This window comes from Triturus cristatus, chromosome 3_2 (assembly GCF_964204655.1).
Source record: "Triturus cristatus chromosome 3_2, aTriCri1.1, whole genome shotgun sequence".
In the NCBI taxonomy this organism is placed as follows: domain Eukaryota; kingdom Metazoa; phylum Chordata; class Amphibia; order Caudata; family Salamandridae; genus Triturus; species Triturus cristatus.
Genome location: NC_140584.1, coordinates 875395331 through 875417672, shown reverse-complemented (window position 1 = coordinate 875417672; position 22342 = coordinate 875395331). Strand labels below are relative to the sequence as shown.

Here is a 22342-nt window from a genome sequence, read left to right as displayed (position 1 = left end):
TTACAGGACTTAAAATGTTTTTGGGGAGGTGACATATCCCTTGCACACTGAAAAAAGCTAATTTTATTTGAGGTAAGGTCACAAAAAGAAAACACAAGACAAAGCTCCTGATCAGTGTCTGGTGTTTCGGAAATAAAGGAACTGATGTCAATGCACAAGAGTGGTGCCTATATAGGCTCCACATGTAATTTCTTGAATGAAACGGTATCTGGGTGGAGTCGCACAGTACCACCTACCGGTGCGCAGTACTGCTGCAAAGATTCCAGTCGGATGCCTGGGAAATAGTCAAAAGGTGATGAATCAAGAGCTGGACATCTTTATAAGAAAGAAAACTGTTAATCGTCGCATTGTTTACCTGATGAAACTCCTTAAGCACTCCACCACATATAGGGGGTATTAAGCACTTCTCAACTGGGTTTAAGTTCTTACTTGTAAAATCGGTGTCCAGGTCCTTTCCGTGAGCATTGGTTTGCCCAATCTTTGATGTACAGTCTTTCTCCTGTGCACGCTCTCTTCCATCTGGGTTCACGGATGGTACAATCACAATTCTCGTCTGATCGATTAACTAGGGAGTTAAAGAAACAAATTAGCAAGAGGCGGGAAAATTAATCTAAAATGGTTTCTTTCAGTTAGAAGGGTTTACTTCAGTCCTTGCTAGAAGGTGGAAGCAACTCCTAAGAGGAAGAGCATGATGACAGAGTGCAGAAAATTGTCTCGTGCCCAGATTGCACCTACATATATCAGTTGTGAGCACAAACAGGATGCAGAGTAGTACTTTGTCTTGAAAGAAAATAATATAATTGATGTAGTAGCTGAATGTTAATAAATTCTGCAAGCGCTACTTTTCTGGGTAAAGGCGGGGACGTTTCTCTCTGAAATATTTATGTTTTTGTTTTTACAGGGTTGTTTCTATAGCCAGGAGTAATGTATGCAGTGACCGCAACTTTCGAGAGCCAAAGGAAGAGCCCTATATTGCAGCTGCTCACAGCTGATTTGTTAGGTTGACATTTACCAAGGAGGTTGCAGAATTAGTTTTGCTTTTCAGTTAAAGGAGAGTACATGTGCTGTTTGTGTACTAGGTCTGGTAGCCTCAGGCCCCATTCTTGCTTACTTTGTTTAGCATATCCAGATGTACCCTGCTTCTATTCCCCACCTAAAGCAAGGATTGAAGAATATATATATATTTTTTTTAAATACAGAGAGAGGGAGTTAACAGAATGTATTTTGCAGAGAATATAGGCATCTGGAAGCATGACCATTTTTGCCACTGCTAGTCTGCCTACAAGTGAAAGTAGGATAGTGTTCCAGAAAGGCACAGAGTCCCAAAGTCCCTGCAGTACTCCACCCATATTGTAATCACAATTTTTTGGGGGGCGTGCTATGTGCCACCTATATGCTCACTTCACAGTCCTAGCCAGCGGACCTCATCCAGTGCTCTGCATCTCCAGGAACCTAAGAGAAACAGCTCTGTTTTAATTTATTAACCATCAGCGCAGATCTGTAAACCTGTATCATCAATATAGGCAGGTATCTGTCTGGCTAAGTAAAATACATCAACGCATTAGCTGTATATAGTGAGATTGTATGCCACTCATGTTGCCCCAATCGAGCAGCACTTCCTGCAATTTAATTGCCACTGGTTCAATTACCAAAGTGAATAACAATGACAAGAGAGGGCGGGTGTGGCCACCTACGATGAAAGCAGTCGTGTCGGAGCGCACCTCTGGAGCCCGAGCCCGTTCTCCTGTATAATCCGGCATGAATCCGTGCAGAAAAAATAGGAGCATAATATCCAAGTGTGACCCCGACATCGTGGACACACTGGTCGGTGCGTCACGAACGATAACATCGGAAAAAATCATGAGGGGAGAGACCGGTGACGGAACTCAACATGGCGGCAGTGTCGGGCGAGGCAGCCTGAATGGAGTGCTGGGGCTGCGCGGCTGTGGAAGGACTTCCCTGGGTTTTCTGCTGGGAGTGCGCCAGGCTCTGGGAAACACCGACGCTTAGAGAGTAATCTTTGAAGACTGACCGGCGCTGATGGAGCTGCCTTGATTGGGGCCTGAGAGGAAAGGAGAACGCTGGCGCCTGCATGTCCGTAGGGTCGAGAGGGGCAGAGACGCAGTGGAACAAGATAATGGGGAGTGCGAGCGGCACACCCTCTTCCCCTTCCTTTTCGTGTCTCCCTCACCCAGGTCATCACGCGGGAGAGGGTAGGGTGTAGATGTTGTGAACAGAGCAGGGCGGCAGGAATCTGTGCTCTGTCAGGCCCTGGCGGGAGATGGGCCGGGAGTGTGTGCGGGCCAGCTGGACCCAGAAGGCCATCGCTGGGGGTAGGTGAAAAGAGACCTTTATACTAAGAAGAAGAGGTGCCAGGAATTAATAAGAACTGGGGCAAACAAATCGAGATCGCCACTGAAAACAAGGCAACAGGATAGCACAGCGTGCTTTATGTAATTGGAAGGAGAGTGCCCATGGAGAAACGACGCAGTAGGCACGGCGCTGCAGAGTGGGAGTCAGCAGTACCCGCGTTATCTACAGCTGCTAACCAAGAAATCTTGCTTAATTGAGGGGCTGCACCGCAAGGAACGGGTTGTGTATGACTCTGCAAACTGCTCCTGTGGTACGGCTATTCGGATCCCAGCAAAATACTACCTATGATTTCCAGGAGGTGCACTGGGAGGTAAGCGGACTTGAATGCGACGTAGGCAGGATCAGATACTGTGGAAGTTGTGTGGAGGGCACACTCTTGGGGCTTGCTGGGCAGAAGGGGACGCCCCAGCGTCACAGGGGGAGGACGAGTCACAAAAGCAGCTGGCAGTGGGAAAGGTCGCTAGGAACTGGACTGTAAGTGCACTGGACGAAGGGGTTACAATGACCGGGGGTGAGGGAGGCAAGGCGTCCCTCCAAACAAAGTTGGACAAGTATGCATGGAACAAGGGGGGTGAAGAATCTGAAGTGGCTCCGGTGAATGCGACTGGGCTGTCTCCTAGTCCAACAGGGGCGTCGGAACCCATGCTGCAAGAAATTATGGCTGCCATTAATGCGGTCCGTACTTCCCTGGAATCGAGACTTGATACAGTCAATATTAAGGTCTCGTTGATCCGTGCTGACCTTCAAAACATGGATACAAGGGTAAAAGAGGTTGAGGATGCCACTAAAGTGTTGGGGACAGCAACTACTAGTCTCAAGAAATAAGTGCCGCTACTCCAATCCAAGCAAGATAAGATGGTGGCCCAAATGGACGACTATGAAGGGAGGGCGAGGCAGAATAATAGCCGCATACTGGGGGTTCCAGAGCAGGAGGAGGGGCAAGCCCCGTACCTTTTTGTCAAAGAACTTATCACGAAGCGGCTGCAGCCAAAGGGACTGTCACAATATTTCTCAATTGAAAGAGCTCACCGTGTCCCAGGTAGAAGGCTGAGATCTGGGGCTCCCGCGAGGCCTATTATAGCGAGAATATTTAATTTTCGGGATCGGGATGCTATTCTGCAGATGGCAGGCATTGCTGCTCCCACAAAATTTGAAAATAGCACAGTCAACTTCTTTCCAGATTTTACACTGAAAGTGCAACAGCAGCGTTGCAGCTTCTTGGAGGTCAAGAAAGCTTTTAGAGACAAAGGCATTAAGTACTCTATGTTGTATCCGGCAAAGCTGAGAGTTGAAATGGAGGGGAAAGCGTATTTTCTCTCTTCGCCAGAGGAAGCATGGGACTGGCTCGATGGCGGGCGCCTAGTTGGGAACTCAAGCAAGGACAAACAGCTTGGCCAGAGGGCCCCATGTCGAATACTCCAAAGAGTCACGGAAGGGCACAGAATAACAGAGTATGGGATCAGAACGTGTGGTGTGCATGTTGAGCAAAAGAATGTTTAAGCAAGATTGAAATGCTTACCAGATAATTACCGGACTGAAGTTGAATCTGGTAGAACCTGTTTTGGGTGGGTAGGAATGGCAGGACTCCCATTTAAAATGTTAATATTAGATTAGGGATGGGAATGGGATGTTGGCCGAGAGATCAGAACCTGAGCTGATGCAGGGCCTGCTTACTAATACGGTACAAAGAAGGGCTCGAGGAGGGGCTTCTAGGCCCTGGAAGCATTGGCTACGGACCCCACGATGTTATCTCAGGGGGGCGAAAGGCACTCTGCTAAATTGGGGAGGCGGGTAGTTCAACTCAAGCAGGGAAGGGGGAGCAAGTGAGAGGGGGGTTGAGTTTGGGATACATGAGGGTTTTCTGTATGAAGTGGTGATACTATGTTAATGTGACACATTGGCACGAGAGTTACAATATAATGGAGGGTACCATCTCTGGGTGAGCGGGAGGTGGGGTAGTGACAGTGGATGGGAAGCAATGCCTTCGTACAGGATATGGCTAGTCAGAACAAGTCGAGCCTGAGGGCCATGACATGGAATATTAACGGGCTGAATGACAAACTTAAGAGGACTATGATGTTAAAATATCTACGCAGACACTCGCCAGACCTGGTTCTGTAACAAGAGACGCATTTAAAGGGCAATTCTTACCTGGCTCTCAATAGATTAGGATGCAAGCTCGGGCTCGAAAGGAGTGGCAATACTAGTGAAGAAGTCAGTACCCTACATACCGGGCCGTATATGGCAGGATACTCAAGGTAGATATGTTGCACTGACAGATAGCTGGGAGGGGTGTGTGTTGAAAGTTTGCTCTGTATATGTGCCATCCAGGTTGAATGCCGAAACATTGCCGCTGTTGAGTAAATTGATATTGGACCTTCAATCTGGGATCCTAATGCCGGGGGATTATATGAACGAAGTGATGTGTCAAGAGTTGGACAGACTCAGATTGCCTGCACAGGCCGGGAGCTTTGAACCGCTGCGGGCATTTGTAGAGGCTATGGGTCTGGTGGCTGCATGGAGAGAGCGAAATCCGGGTGATAGGCAGTACACGCATATATCAGCTGCACACGGTAGTGGATCCAGAATAGACTACTTCATTACACAGTGTGTGCATGTGGGTCAGTTTTGGGATGTGCAGCATAGGACTAGGGGTATATCCGAACATGCTCCGGTGGAGGTCACCATGGGAGGCCCACTTAGGGAACAGGTTCTGCCGCCGTGAGTGGACCCATGGTTATTTAGAGAGCGGGACTTTCAGGACAAGTTGTGAGAGCTATCAGAGCAGTATTTTGCCGATATGGGGTCAGTGGCTTCGCAGTGTGTGTTGTGGGAAGCGTACAAAGTGGTCGTGAAAGGTTGCGAACAGGCGGAAATGGAGGGAAGAAAGAAAGAACGAAGAGCATAATGTGTCACACTGGAATGGGATACACTATCACTCGAGGAGCCGGTGGTACAGCTCGGGCGGTCAGAACTCGGGCTTCGGCATAAGCTGGGGATCAAGTAAAAGGAACTCAGAGACTTAGAGGAAGATGCCGCCAGATCTCATGTATTGGCAATACAAAGGAAATTGTATGATGTTGGTGATAAGGCGAATAGGTTAATTGCCTGGTTGGAGAAAAGGGTCCAAGGATGAAATTGGGTGACTGCAATCAGAAAAACAGATGGCTCATGTCATAAAGAAAGCAGTGACATAGCGGAGGTGTTTGCACAATATTATGAAGGGGTGTACCAATCGGCGTCGGCCGAGTCAGAGGAGGAATGTACAGCCTTCCTCCAAGATATAGACATGCTGACATTAACTGCGGAGGACAGCGAGGAAATGGATCAGGACCTGTCAGTGAGAAGGTGGCCAGTGCCATAAGGGAATTGCAATCGGGGAAGGCAGCGTGCCCGAATGGCTTGCCAGCTGAAACATTTAAGTGCGTCTCAGATATAGTGGCACAGCCTATGTTAGATATGTTTTGTGAAGCACGAGAGGGGGGGATACCTACCAGAGGACCCTAGACTGGCTACCATAGTTGTAATCCCTAAACCGGGTAAAGCACTGGAAAAATGTGAGTCTTATAGAACTATTTTGCTGCTAAAGTGTTGGCAAAAGTGCTGGCAAACAGGCTTTGGCCTATAATATTCACGATTATTCACCCTGACCAGTCTGGGTTTATGCCTCTTCGAAGGACACGGTTGAATCTCCGACGTCTCTATGGAGACATGCAGGAGGTACTGACTGAAGAAGCAGCGCTGGGATCGCTGGATGCCCGTATGGCATTTGATAGTACTGAGTGGAGATACCTGTTTATGGTCCTGTCCAAGATGGGGTGTGGACCGAAGTTTTGTGCCTGGGTCCGGCTGTCATATTCAGACCCGAGGGGTAGAGTTTGAGTAAATGGGGCAGTATCTAGGGCATTTGCACTGTAGCAAATCACACGCCAGGTATGTCCACTTGACGAGTCGCTCCCAGTGATGAAGCATGACACCCTACCAGGTGTGTGAGGGCACTTTGATCTGATCACTCTGATCCCCTGTGATCCGGATGGTCAGACTGTTGATTCTACCTAATAGGGTCAAACCAATCCCCTTCTTGAGGAAATGCTCCCTCTGTGTGTTCCATGTCAAATCTATGCTCCTTTCCCTGCCAAAACTTTGAGTTGTTTACAATGGAATGTAATTTTTATTCACCGAGCCACAGGAGGCCTGGGAATGGCTGATCATGTGGGTGAGATCAGGGGCCAGGCCGATCCCTTCACCTTGGGGGACACCTGGATTCCAAAGAATGTCGAGCAGATCGAATGAGAAAGCTGTTTAGTGTATGGAAGCCCCTAGTCGGTACAAAATAAAAAAACCATTGTAAGGTGCAGCTCGATTGTTGTCTCTGGGTACCTCTGGTTCTTGGAGAACCTACAGGCCCTAAATATGCCCGCAATTAGAAGGGTCCACAGCAGGCTTGAAAGTAGATTGTTTTAGAAAATATGCCAAAGTAACAAGAAATTACATATTAAAGCTTAGACACAAATGGCTGTTTTTGTTCATCTCAATTTCAGATTTATTTTTTGTTTCAACTGCTACTTTATATAGGACAACCTTTAAGGAGCTACACAAATGACCTCTTGCTGAATTCAGAATTTTGTCTATGTTTCAGAAATGTATAACTTTCCACTATGAGTTTCAGACTAACTGGAAGGAAGTTGAAAGCACAAAAAATAGGAAAAATAAGCTCTCAGTAAAATGCCACAATTATGAAGAAAACTCTGGTTTTAGAATTAAAGTCTGCCTGTTCCTGAAAGAAGAGTATATGGTGATTTTAGAATCTGCAGACCCTTCGTTGGAACAAAACGCTTTCTTCTGCAGGACTTTTTTCAAATTTTTCTCCCTCAAAAAACAAATTTAACTATATTTTGACTAATTTCTCAGTTCCCTCCACGGAAATCCACAACCCCTGGGTAACTTTAGAATCCCTGGGATGTTGGAAAATAAGAATTCAAATTTTGTGTGGATACCTTTATTGGACAAAAACATATGAAGGCTTAAGCCCAAACTACAGCAAATAGCCAAAAAAGCTTACCACTGGGGAGAAAAGCCATAGCAGGAAAGGAGTTAAAATCTTTTCCAATGACCAGGCCAGCTTTGACGAAGTAGGAGTCAACTTCTTTATATCCGTCACCTAAGTCTCTAGTTCATTCTCCATTTTTTCACTGGCCAAACTTCTGACACTTTCTGCAGGTCTGCCTGCAAGTGCATAACTTCGATTACAAAGGGATCGATTTTGTGTTCGAGTGAATGTCTTGACTCCTCTATTGCAGCCAGGATCTGAGCACCCGTAGCTTCCATTGCCTCTGACCCCACTGCCTTCTCAGTCTGGCCGCTCTCCTAGAGACCCACTGTTTAGTATTCAGGTCCCTTAAGCTATACTCCATGCCTTAAATCTCCAGCGATCGGTACCGACCACTCCAGTCAAATATCAGAGATCAGGCCACCTCCATGCTGCTGTGGCCCACAATGTCACATGAAGCCCCTCTCCCACCCTCTGTAGCCTGCTGTTTGGTCTCCCCCGCTTTTGATCCAGCCCGATCGAGACTCAGCAAGTTACTCTCCAAGGTCAGGTCCCCCCTTAGCCGCTCAGAGCCCAACACCACACAGCTGATACAGCGGGCCCAGTCCTCTTGAGTCGCCGAACAGCTGCACCCAGTCACGGCCCCTGGCCAAGGGAAGTTACAGAGGACCGTCGAAGCAGCAACAGGCACCACTATTTTCTCTTTAGGCTTGACCAGGACCCTCATTTCTTCCTGGTCGCTGACGTAGCCAAATCTGGGTCCCACTTTGAGCCTGGAAGGATCACCAGTCATTGTCCTTTCATCCAGGACACAATGCAGATCAGCGTAACATGGACCTCACCATGAACCAATGCCCATCTCAAAGAGCCGCAGTCACCATCTGGGACACTGTGCTGGGTCCAGAGTCACTCGCCTACTGGCACGCCAACAGCTTTTCTAGGGCATACTGTTTTTTTTTTGTTTTTTTTTTTAAACACATTTGTATTAATTTTCCAAGGTACCAAATGGGCGAAGCCCAGCAAAGATGATACAAATAGTGTGCATGGCATATATTTCGTAAGTACACCATACAAAACCCATATATTCTGCAGAATAACAGACCGAAACACCTTAAACAGCAAGGGCATATTGGTTTACTTCTCTACCTAATTCACAGTGGATGGTGTATTATCAATTGTTTTTGACCCACTGTGTGTCCAGGATGCCATAGAATACTGATGAGGAACCAGAAACTCCAGCTTGTCTGCCATTTTGCTTAGCCACACCCCAATATCCAGATGTTTTACTTTAATAGCTAGCAGAATGGGTCACTGACTAGGAGGCAAGTTTAAAGGAAGAGAGCTAATGTCAAGCGCCCCAGGCCTGTCATGTGGGTGGCAGGTATTGTCACAAATGCGGTCATGTTTGTCAGTACTTTGTTTCGAAGCCAAAAGGGTACTGACCATGTACAACAAGAAGACAATGTGAGGCTATTAGGTGATGAATTCAGATTTGTATCTAACTATTCCCAATGTGTTTAATTATCAAACTCACTCTCCTTCCAGATAGATTCCAATCTTTCACACCCAGTAACATAGAACAAGTACAAGGGAAGGGAACTTACTGCATCGCTAGCACACATAAGGATCAATATACACCACTTTTACCATCTCTAGTGGGACTAAATATACAGGAATACTACTTTTACGTGATGAACTATAACCATGCTCCCACTGCGAATTGGCTAAATTTAAATTGACAGTCCATCTTTGTCTAATATTATACATCACTCCTCACAAACCGTGCTTGATTTGCTTGTTAATGACTAAAGCAGATAGTAAATTGCCTTGAATCAAACATTTAAAGTTGGGGAACCTTCCTACAACCACAGTACCAGACAATTAATAGTTTAATATATCACATTCTTCTACAGTGCCTAAACTTACAGTAACACGTTAGATATCAAGAGGAAAAAGAAAATCAGACTGTAAATACAACTTCTGGAATCTAATGGTTCCAGTTATGCTTTTATGTTCTTGTTTACCAAATGTACTGCAATATTCACCCACACACATGCTTCCACATCTATAAGAGAAATTATTTGCAGATCTTGAAAACTATCATGCCAATCTTTTGAGTGGAATAGCTAACAGAACTTTCCAATTAGTAACTTCCATTTTGCACAACCCTGGTAAATCCTTTCTCTCTTTCTTGAGCCCTGGGGTTTTACCCATCTTTGTCCTCTGGTCATAACAGAGGACAGGCGACCCAACAGGGAGCGGGTGCTTCTTTCTTTCATATGTTGGAACAAGAGGACCTACATCCTAAGTCTCTACCAATTGGCTTGTCATCCACACCATGATGTTTCATAAAGGTTCCGACATTTGTAGTTACATTTCTGCATGCTCAGAGCATCCAGTTAATCGTATGTCTGGATGATAGCTTGCAGATGGACTAATGTCCCAGCATACTATTGAAATATCTTCAAAGAACAGGGAGCTTGAGGTTTGTCATAAACAAGAAGGCATTTCTTCTGACTTCGGCCCACCAGACTATGCTCCTGGGGTTTATTACCAACTCCAGAGAAAAGATTTTGAGGCTCCCTCACAAAAGGTAGCGAAGATTCGACAAGAGATATACAAAACTTTATTGAATCAATCCACATTCTTGAGACAGACCACCTGCATAGTTGGGCTTCTGTTCTCTTCTGTACAGGTGATCTTCTTGGGCCTGCCTCATTACAGGACCCTCCCGAGACTCAAGATATATCACCTACGTAGAGGTCTGAAATACTCAGAATTGAGTACCCTGATAGACAATGTAAAGGACGAGATGGAGTGGTGGCTCACTCATATGGAGACATGGAATGGAAAAGCAATCATTTGTTCGGATCCAGACATCGTAATAGAGTCCAATGCTAGCAAGACATGCTGGGGAACGTAATGCTGGGATTACTATGCAGGAGGAAAACGGTCCGCTCAAGAACAGGAATCGCAAATAAATTGCCTGGAACTTATGGTTGGCTCTTTCGCCTTGCAATGTTGGACCAAGGAAATGGTACAATGTTCTACTAAAGATGAACAACATCTCAGCAGTGTGTTATATCAACCAACTTGGAGGCTCGAGACTGAAGATCCTGGTGGATCTGGCCCAGACCTGTGGACATTCTGTTTGGACAACGAGGTATAGGTTACGGCAGAATATCTTCCAGTCAAAGACAACAGAGTAACAGATTGGTGCTCCAGGGAATGGCCAGACATAAGCCTCTGGAAACTAGTCCCAGCCTTTTTTCTCTGCAATAGAGAACAGAAGGGGACCCTTCTCAGTGAACCTATTTGGTCGAGACTGGGTCTTCATGTAAACCAGCATTTCAGTTGGAAGCCTGACCACAAGCAGCAGCGGCGAACACCTTCCTACAGGATTGGACTCAGGAACAGGGTTACGCATTTCACCCCATTAGCAATGATCATGCGATTGTCAGCCCAAATGAGGAGACAGCAAGGCCACCCTGATGCTGATCATGCAGATATGGAGATGCCAAGTTTAACTTCCAGTTCTACTTGAACGTTCCTGGAATTTTCTAATCCGTCTACCCTGACTGCAATTTCTTCCTCAGGATCCTCTTGTGAATCCTCACCAGCTGGTACTACAAGGGAAAATGCCCTTGATGGCATGGAGGATCACTGGAAATGATGGAGTCAAAGGACTTTCATTAGCAGCTGAACGACTACTGTCAAAGGCATAGGCGGCAGGGGAAGGCATAGTTAAACGCTATAGATCAGCATGGAAGAGAAGAATTCATTAGTGTCTGCAAAAAGGTGAGGATCACCTGGGGTCTGACGTTGTCCACATCATGAGTTTTTTAATCCTATATAGCAACAGACAGTTTGGCATATAGGTCAAGCAACACTTTCATGTTGGCCATATCAGCAGGTCACCTCCCAATTCATTGATTTCCAGGTGGTGAACACCCTTTGGGAAGTAAATTGATGAAGGGAATTTGGTTGTCCCTGCCTCAGGAGCAGAGATACTACTTCGTGTGGGATGTTAACAGGGTTCTGAATCTGTTCCCCTCGTGGCAAAATAAGGAATATCTTATCTGAAGATAATAATCAGGTAAGATGCCCCCATTACTTTGTTTGGTTTCATGACGAAGAGTCTCTGATTTCCAAGCATTAGACATTTCAAGTAGAGTATTTAGCCCAGACAGGGTTACGTTCCACATTTCCAGGAGGATGAAATGCAACTCAAGAGTAGTCTCTTACCCAGCGTTTGACAAAATGCCCAAATTGTGTGTGGTATGCTGATTTAAGACTTATGAAACCATGACTGAGGAGTTAAGGCCACCAGGAGAGTGACAACTCCTGATCTCTCTTAGAAAGCCCTTTAATACAGTATCCTCACCAACCTTAGCTAGGTGGGTGTCCTGGACAATGCAAGAAGCAGACATTGATGTTTCACATGTTGGTGCCCACTCAGAATCAGAGAAAGCCATAGCTCCTTGTACAGATTGTAAAATTTCCTAGTTTTCGTAATTGAAAGTTTGTTATATTAAATACGGGGAGGCAATGATTATTCCCACCCAAAGATCTGAGAAACTGCTTCCTACCCCTAAAAAGTCAAGGTGGTTATGTAGGTTATTGGCCTAGAGCACTTAGACATTCATGAGGTATAAGAACTGGTTTTTCATGATTCAATTCAATTTTGATATCTGGGTATAGCATTAACAACACTGTTGAATAACTCAGGTAGAAGTTATGAAATATTTGTGAGAGTTAGGATGTTGACATGGTTTGCCATTCTGGGAATGGAGAATTCCAAGCAAGTGTAAAGATGCCGAAACCTTTGACCACTGTCGCACGAAGAAAGAGGGAGCTTAGAGAAAAACCCAGACTAATATCGGACCTTCTCCACCTCTGATTGGTTTAAGTGTTTTTGTTTCCTTTCCCGGTGGTGCATGGGAAAGGCAGTTTTTTAAATGTTAACGCTACTAGAGATGGAGAAAGTTTGAGAACGATCCTTTGCTCAGCATCCTTAATAGAATTGAACTTTCCATTACGAAAGCTAGGAAATTTTACATTTGGACACCTGCGATCATACACATGCTTGACAAAATTAACAAATTCAGAACTCATATGTTCTCAACATATGTAGCAGACCATTAAAAAAATAATAATCAGAAACATACATTTTAAGTGCATTTACTCTATCCAACGTTTAGACACAGACACACACACACACATACACACACACTCCCCCCTCACACCAAGCCTCTAACATTCTATAGCCATCATAAACTCAAGTAACTCTCTGATTTGTCGGTTATTCTTAATGTAACTCTTAAACACATACTGGTTTTGGCCCTTTTTATCTCCCAAGAACTGAAACCTTCTTTATGACATTAATCCAATAACTCAACACTTTTCCATAGCTTTTAAGTAGTTTAAAAACCATGGGACTGCTTTCCCCAAATTGAAAAGCAGTACAAATCTATAATTATGTCATAATTACTAATTTATAAGAGATCCCTGCAATTTGTTTTATTTTCTAAAGCATAAAGCAAAGTAACTCAATTACCAGGTATAAAGATATAGTGGAAGGTCAAGTATCACCATATCAAAGTCTGATCTTACACCACTCACTTGACAAATAGCAGTTTTTGCACTACCGTCCAGAGTACAGACTAAGAGTTTGAAAGATCGTAAACATATTTCCAAAATGTAGTTAGTTCCTTAATAACTGCTCTGCAAATTACTTTCAACACTCATTTCTGTCACAGCAGAGGTGATAAGTCCACACTGTAGAGAATTGTCACCTCTCTTACAAAGAAGCATCCTCATCAAGTGTTAGCCAACAATCCATCTTGGCTGGCACATCTAAATGATTAAATACTCATCAGGATTTGACCAGAAAAGACTATGCTGATATGCACGCCGCCAACCTAAAAATTGACTGTGGTACACAAGGTGTCTAAACGGGAGCTGGCTTTTGGTGCACGTATAGTTGAAGAGCGAGAAAGCAGCTTACAACTTCACTCGTACAGCAGCAATTGATAGAGCAGTTAAATAAATGCAAATACATGTCTGCAAAGTTGAAAGGCATGGGAAATCGCATACAATTGAACAGTCGTCATATGCTAAGGATTGCAAAAGGTGCAGAGGCGGATTTATTATACAACTGCTTCGGAGAGCTTTCCCAAACTAGGGAGACTGGAAGTGACCTGTCTAATACAGTGAACATATCGTTTTCCTTTTTACAAGTTTAAGGACAGCAACAAAAGTTCTCACTTTTGCCCATTCATTATATATGGGGCAACTTCATTTTTAGACTTCTTTTGTATTAGGCTGCCTATCCCTAACTCAGTTCAGAATGTAAAGTACACTTTTTTTGTTCCATATGCTTTTTGCTATGCCATTGTTTTAACTCCCACACACTAGACTTAAGGGTAACAGGTTTTATTTTTACAGGGGCATACAAGGCTAAAGTTCTTAACAGGCTCATGCTCCTCTGTGTACCTCTGAAGCAGTAGCCGAATCATGACAACAAGGCTGACCCTTGACGGTATCGAATTAAGTATGACTTTACTTGCAATATTTGTATGCCCTACAATTCTTCTATATCTTTTTTTCCCTCTCATAGTGAGTGATGTATGGTACAATATCTTGAGACAAAAAAGGACCAGCTATGGCTATCTTTAGGGATGTTCTGTGTTAGATTGGAACTAGTCCATGTGGAAGGAGCTCTCCCAAGGTTGAGGGTAAGAGGACACGGTTACCTTTTCGGGCTGGGAGCTTTAAAACATTTAGTACTATAGTGGCAAATTGGCTTGTGTCCCATTTCTCAGCTATGAGTCTTACTTTAAACTTAAGAAACAGGAGTTCAGTCTTGGAAAAAGAATAGTTTCAAATTATTAGCAAGATATGTAGGGTGCATGAAGAACTCTTAAATTACACCTTTGACTAAGCAGGATTGGGATAAACTTCAACAACTCGGATATAAAATAATGGGAAATAAAATGCAAGAAGAAATAGCCACAGAGGTTACATTATTGGTCAAAGGTATGTACAAAATACTAATGACTCATTTTTCAGCAACTAGAGGAACTTGTTACTTGGGAAGGAACCCTGGTCTTTTAAGCCAACTTGAATGTAACTATTCAACTTCATAAAGATTTGTTTTACCTGTGCATTCTGAAGGGAACACTCACAAGCTGCTCTACAGTACACTATGGCTTCATTCAGTCTAGTGGCTGGGTGGCATATCTGCCACTACTTTAAGCCTGGTTTTGAATGTTACTCTGCATCCCATAAATCATGCTCAAAGAGAAATGTTTTCCTGATGACACAAAACCTTTGTCCATACATATATCCGTTCAGTTATACCCAGAGGTAGTTTATGACCTCAATCCTTTAGTATGAAACATCATATCCAACAGGTATTTGATCTTACCTCCGACACCTCAGACAGACAAACGTCCTTGTAGTGCCATCAGGTGTGCATGACAGTAATTATAACAATGGTTTTTCTACTAAATGAAAATTCTACCTCCCCTGCCATGGAATGGGACTGTCTGAAAGCAGTTAGAGGGACAACCCTCACATTGACAATTTCAAGGGATAAAATTACTAGACTCAAAACAGAACTACTAAGGTCATCTTTAAGTACCTTAGAAATCAAACATACTCATTTTATACAGAACAATACTCTGGAATTTAGTCAAGAAAAGCTATATACTTTGTACTACCCATCAAAATTCTTTTTTTTTTTTAAACTATGAAATAAGGTTGCATAGACTGCTCGTGAGAATCTTCTTAAATGTTTTGAACATAGGTCACCAAAACTATGTTGAGGCGACTGGTCCTCAAGGGAAGGAAGTTGGGATAAAGAGGCTATTTGGATACCTTTCTTTAATATTACGCCAATTTGCATCATCGGAACATTTAATGAACGCGTAATTGTGAGTTGTCAATTTTAGAAATGCCTGTTACAAAACAAGAACTAAGAAATGCTATGTTAGATTTAACTTAAGGCCATACAGCTGGTTCTGATTTAATTTCTTGAGAATTGTATATTTTTTTCTTTTAATTCTCATATTATACTCTCTGCATTATATCTATGTGCCAAAATACCCATTCAAATCGAGGAGAGGTTCAAGTTAAAGTATGAAGCACTATAAGCATCTTGAACCACGTCTGCAAAAATGGAGCAGCCTCCCACTGGGTATCATAGGAAGGTTTAATATCACAATATGTATTATATTATGAAAATTATTTTTATGGTATATTCCTACTCTCACCAATGTTTTTCCACACGGTTGAGACCTCTTGGTTCCATTTTATTTGGCTATATATAAAACCATTCAGGGCTGTAAGTCTTTTGCAGCTTCCGACATGCAAAATAGAAGATGGACTAGGTGAAGTCTGAAGTCAAAATATCTAAGACCATAATTGTAGTGCATAAACATTCTTACTGACGTTTTACGATCTCTTAAAATGTACTCAAGAAATATATTAGAATACAAAAATGCTTCCTGTGTGGGATTGTCACAATGATTCTCTAGCATTTCGGTGTGTTACCCCAGCCACTGACAACAAATGTATTTGGAGTTTAAAGATTTAGTCATACTGGGCTCAAGTTCTCCAGGAGATCAGTAATTTCCTAAATATTTCTCTCAATTCCTCTACAAATCAGCTAATAATTGGCTTGAAACTCCCTCCAAGTATGTGGGAAGTATACTTGCAGCAGCCTTAATGGTAAGAATTGTATGCCAAGATTATGGCTAGATAGTAAGCCAACACTGATGTGTTAATCGTGGAAGCAATTTATACATCTTTGTGGACTAGACACGGTTATAATACAGCATATGTTGAACATAGTCACTTGAAAAACAACTTTGGATCCTATTGTTTCATGGATGTGGACACAGGAGTTCATAAATGCAACCAACTCTATATACCTATGTCTTTCCATATATACTATCTCTCACATTTTGCACTTTAGGTAAAGCACTTTAGACACGTACCAAGTTAATGAAATCAGTATTTCGTCTATTCGTAACATGATTATGGACTTTGCTGCTATTACACATCTGGAATTTATTTTGGATTTCTTTTTTTTTTTGTTAAAGACAACACACATTGCAGCAAATAACTTTTTTCTCAAACTTAACATATATTTTACACATTTGGCATCATACATTTCTGCTGCCCTATATACCACTGATTGAGCCAGCCAGATCGCTTCTCCAACTTGATTACATCGCCAGACAATTTTCAGATTTCTATGCAAACGTCAACATCTGTTTACAAGTGAGATATGGCGTATTGTGTACAAAATCCTCCATTTTCCTTGCAGTGTCAGCAATACAATAAACGCACCTTTAGGAAGGCCTAATCAAATGGTGAGAATTCTTTTAAAAAGTTCCTGCAATGTGAGAACGTCTGACCAAATGTGGGATGAAACCATCCAACCGCAATGGTTTTCAACCTTTGCAATTAGCATTTGTCATCCTACCCCTGCAAAGAAGCATCAGGAGCACTTGTCCCATCTTCTGTCAAAATTGAAATACCTATAATATGAAAACATGTATACATCTTATCCTAATTCAAATCCATTACAACTATATTGGTTTTATAAAATTGAACAAACCAGAATTTTTGTCTGGGCTTGAAAATAATTTCCCTTTTCTCAATCAATAATAAGAAGTCTTACAAAGATTCAACAAGACAAACATGTCCTATACAGACCCAGAGTTTATCTGTAAGAGGGAATTAAACTCATTCCAGAGAATTCTGAAAACTTGACATCTTTCATAATAAATACTAAAAGTACATTTCAAATGTGAACTCTAGCTAACCAGATCTTCCATATTGATTCACATTTGCATGCTAGAAGATAAGATTATAATCACAAGATGTGTATACTGGGACTGTTAAATAGACCTAAATGATGAGGAATGGCATGTGCATTTGGTGACCATGCCTTCCTACTAAGACAACTTGAGATGCTGTTTTATAGATCAACGTGATGCAAAAGCCATTTGTTCTTATGTTAGCAAAGGTCAATAAAATTAGTTTTAAAAAAATGAATTGCAGGTTTATTTTTTCATGAGAATCAGCCTGTTGATTGGACAGCAAATTTGATTCAAAGTAGTCATATTGATGGGCGGAGAGTTTTACACCTTTTAAAATGTTTATCAAGCAAAAAATATATACATTTAGCAATTCTTCCACTTAAATTTCCATCTCTGAAAGTTAATTGGGAAGGACAAGACTCCCGAGACTGATCTTAAAGACTCAGAGAAGTAAATATTTCTAATTGCCATTTGTATCATATGGCCTTTGACTAGACACAGCTTTTAGTGTTTGCCACCTGTTTCCATCTAACTATTTAGAAGAAATGGTTACTAGTCACTACTTTCAGATTTACTAGGTTTAGAACACAAAACACAGTTACTTTGGTATACGTTATTTCCTTGCTATAAACAAACAATATATTTAAAATGGACTAGAGGTGCTCGTAATTTTAAGGCTACCCTTAAAACCTTATTCATTTCCTCCCTATAAAAACAGAATCAAAGAGACAATGATTATTTTTGAAGAGATATTTTTAAACAAATTCAGATTACAAATGTAGCCTCCTATGATCTAAATTTTTAGATTTTCAAAATCATGAAAGGATTATCATGAACATGTAGACTATTAACTATTACACTTTCTACATTCAACTGAAAATGTGGTCATTCGTTCATGAAAATATATAATTTGTGTGAGAATATAACCACTAGATACAAGGAAAGGAAAAAGGAGAGTGGAATCCATGTCAAATGAGATCTGCAACTTAAAAATGCCAAACAACAATATGTTGAGCCTTTCTTGTTTAAATCAAATAAAGAAAACGTAATTAAATTGAGTATTGAGTCATGCAGAAAATATTTTCTGCCTCAACAACTCAAAAAAGCTCAATGTTTGTATCTTCTTCCTTGTCCAGTGTCCTTCCAAAGCAGTCACTTTTGGAGCAACTTTTTTTTGTTCTGTTGCAGCTCACCATTAGCATGAACTCCATAAGAATGCAAGTGTTTGCACCCCCTTCCACCCTCTTGTCCGTTGCCAGTGTTGTTGCCTTTTTGGTGGCGTGACTGTAAATTAATCCTGATGAATACCATCTAGTATGATAAATATTTTTCATTTGGTAGAATGGCCCAGACTTGAAAAACGCACATTCTATTTTGAGGTGTTATTGCTTAAAGGAGCAGATGCCTTTTATATTTGATAAAGTTCTTTCTGAAGTCTTGGCACAGCACGGCACAATATTGGGGATGCCTGCACAGTTTTGAGTTGTATATTTTGTAAAGGAAGTGGGTAGCACCTTGTTTTTATCTGATTGCATGTCTACACTTCAGCACCATTCACTTCCAATCAGGAGAATACGGTCCTGGGTTGCTTTTGCTCCGGTTTAGGGAGGACCTGGCTACGTAGTTTGAGTTGAAATCTTACTGCTGGAGCTTGATCATCACTGATTTGCATGTGGATGTGTTCAAACTGGGGTGGCATGGTGGTGAAAAGAAGAATAGGTTGGATTGCTACCCAGAGTGATTGCCAGTGATTAGAAAAATTGCAATCAATCCTCAACACCTTTAGTGGTTGAATTTGCCATCCCAGCCATGTGTTTGGGTCTAGTGAATTTAATTACCTCAATGAAAATACGTCTCGCCTCCAAGCTTCCCTCATCACTAAACTATAAATTACAGGTCTACCAAGGGTCCCTTTCAATTTGGAGGAGTTCCAGGACACTCCTAAACTGCCTACTTGGGTTAAGATGGGTCACATTTATTCCCCCACATGCTCCTCCCTGTGCCATCCTACCAGACTCATGCCATAACCGCTGCTATGAAAGTAGCATTTCACACCTCATTAAAGCAGCACTGACAGGCAAGCTGGAGGCAGGTCATTATTAATTATTTAGCCGGCCGGAGCTTCAGACAGTAAAGTATAACTTTTTAAAAGTTACTTTTCCAAAGATCCTCCCTAGCATTTACGCAACTGGTCCCCAGCTGGTGCACATGGGTGGGCTGACGGACGGCTCTTGTTGGAGGGGATGCACACAATTGGGTACACTCCTACATATACTATGGCACTGTGAGCAAATTCAAGAATAATGGCGCAACATCCACACGGTCATGAGTGAAGTGTTGGGGGTAGAAATCAGACCGGAAAGCCCCAGGTGCCTCCTTAACATCTGGGAACCTAGCGACCTCAACACTTATACTACGAAATGGGTCACGCTTGGCTATATGAGCGCCAAGAGGAATATAGCACAGCTCTGGGGAGCCCCGCACCCGCCCACGGTCATAGCTTGGAAGCGAGATCTTGACAGGTGTATGTTAAGAGAGAAAACAGTCTATACGGGGTTGCCCCCGCAAATGGTCCAAGGTTTGGGCACCCTGGAATGCATACCGGGGCGATATATGTACCCCTCCCTGTGATGCCGATGATCCCCCCTATCCCCGTAAATTTCAATGATACATGCCACTGTATTGTATGTAACCTGATTCCACTGTAACCCTCAATTGATTCTGTGAATTTGTACCTCATGTCGAGACTGTTTAATAAAAAAAAAATTATTTTTTTTAAAAGTTACTTTTCCTATATTTATCAAAACTCCAACTTCACCTTTGAATTGGATTTCTATTAGCTATTATAACAGTACTCCAAAGTCATTGTCTCCTGCTACATGGCCTCATGGTGTACTCTGATTGCAAAGACATACACAGGAGACTGATCTAGTATGAAGGCTGGCACTCAAGCAATTTATCATTTTCGGCATTAGCAACGGGATTGTACTTGTGGAAAGGCTTAAATGGGTGTTCATGAATAAATCACACAAGATTCTTTGCAGATTGATACCTTACTGTTACAGATTAACATAACCTCAAAGGTTTAAAAACCTATGAAAACAGTGGTCGAACCACCTCTGCAGCTTATTCAAAACCCAAGATAAGTGAATAACACATTAATTGTACTATAGCTTTTTCTTCATCGAGCAAGCTACAGCACTAACAGTGAGAATAGCTTTCAGAGGAGGGTTAATGTAGGCACATGCATTTATTAAATTCTTATATGGCGCACTTTTAAATACCACTAATCCTATCTTTGAGCTACAAGGCCTACTCAAGAGTGACTTATTCAATATTTAAAAGTAGGGTTTCTTTCCTATCAAAAAGTTTATTTTGACAGGTAGGCCTGCAGGTTTGAAAGCTGCAGGAGTACGGGTACACATCTGAGCCTAAAGCCATGTTTTCCTTGTCAGTCTACTTACTAAATGTCACAATACGTGCTGCAGTCCACAGGTAACATTTAACTTTCTATGTCATTGGTGTATTTTCGTACACCATGTACTGTGGCCTCACCAGAAAGTCAAATATATCAACAAGGGATCAGTCAATTTTATAATTTTAATTGATCAACAGCTTTTAGCTGACACTTCCATGTGAAAATGTACCTAGTGAAAGGGTACGGTTTAAGTGGTTTTGTTTGATGGAGAGGTTAACTAACTTTTTTACTGAAGCGAATGATAGCAAAAAAGAATGGCTTTTATCCACTAGCATTGATTGATTAACTGACAAAAGCACCTACAAGAACAGAGTTCTGACAATAAGCACAAACACAATGTAATGTTAACAAAAAAATGAAATTTGACTAGATTTCAAACTCAACCTACAATAAACTTCTTTCAGCAGCAACCATCATCCCATCTGTGCCAGGTACAATTTATCAACCTGTCCCATCTTCTTTCTCTTGAAAAAATATTTTAAAAAATAACCATTTGACATTATTGATGCAAGGACAACTTTTGTAGGTGCACTTTTGACTTCTATTACTTGCATCAGCAAAGCCCTAATAAGACTTGAACTACAAGTTCTGTACATTGACACTGAGCTTACAGCTCAAGTTCTGATAATGGATTTGTATGGATTATCAGCAACCTGGCCATGAAAAACAATTTAATCGGGGAGGAATCCAGGCTTGCAATGGCCCGATGTGTGTTTTTACAAGTACATAAACTGCATAACGGAAGCGTTTAAACAATATATATATATATAACCTATTCCTTCCTGGAAAAAGACAATTATGGGATTTAACTTCAACAGTAACAATGGCATTGCTTCAGTGGTTAACTTAGTAAGTACTGGAGCACTAAGCAGGCAGGTAAAAGCTTCTTTTTTTTTGTATTCTCCATTTTACACTTTGATAACACCCACACAACTAGTAAACATCCTAGTTAATGATAAATATTACATCAAGCTCAGGAATTAGGGACCTAGGTGGGTGTAGGATGGACAGAAGCCCGAAGAAAATCTATTTAAAAAAATTACAATGATTAGTATTCAAATGTGCACTTGCTTCAGATTAGCATCCCTCTTACCTTCAGGGACAACATTTTCAAGATGCATCATATTTTATAACCCTGCGATGGACAGCATAGAAAGCAGGGCTGTCGTTCCTGCTCTGACCAGAGTGCTAGCCGCGGTGAACACTTGCCTTAAAGCATCACTGTAAGCTGCTCATTTAAGCACACAAGAAAACTATCTTTTTGAAAAGATGTGCTTTCCTAATAGAAAACTGCAAACTCATTATCCACCCAAGGAGAATCGTAAACACGGAACAGAATATTGAGCGACACGAAGCAGCCTGAAGGAGGCAGAATACAGGTGTTCATCTCATTTATGTTCGTTCCTTTTTGTACATTATGTAGAATTTTACAAAAATGGTTATAAAAAATGTAACAAGCAAACATTGGATTGAATAGGGGACAATAGCGAGCTTATATCTGCATAAAATGAAAAATGCTAATGAAATTAAATTGAAAACAAAAGACAAAAAGCAATACAGCATTTAAAAGCTACTAGGATCCAGGAATATTTCTTTTTATAAAAAATA

General features: G+C 41.9%; 1 protein-coding gene across 2 annotated transcripts in view; it reads right to left on the bottom strand.

Annotated features, from left to right (window-relative positions):
- The window catches only part of CPD (carboxypeptidase D), a 752391-nt gene that overhangs the window by 107933 nt on the left and 622116 nt on the right, over nucleotides 1-22342 (bottom strand). For both annotated transcript variants that reach the window (XM_085649244.1, XM_085649245.1), the window contains exon 14: nucleotides 430-565. In XM_085649244.1, the coding sequence (XP_085505370.1) occupies nucleotides 430-565 (136 nt within the window). The remainder of the gene's footprint in view (nucleotides 1-429; nucleotides 566-22342) is intronic.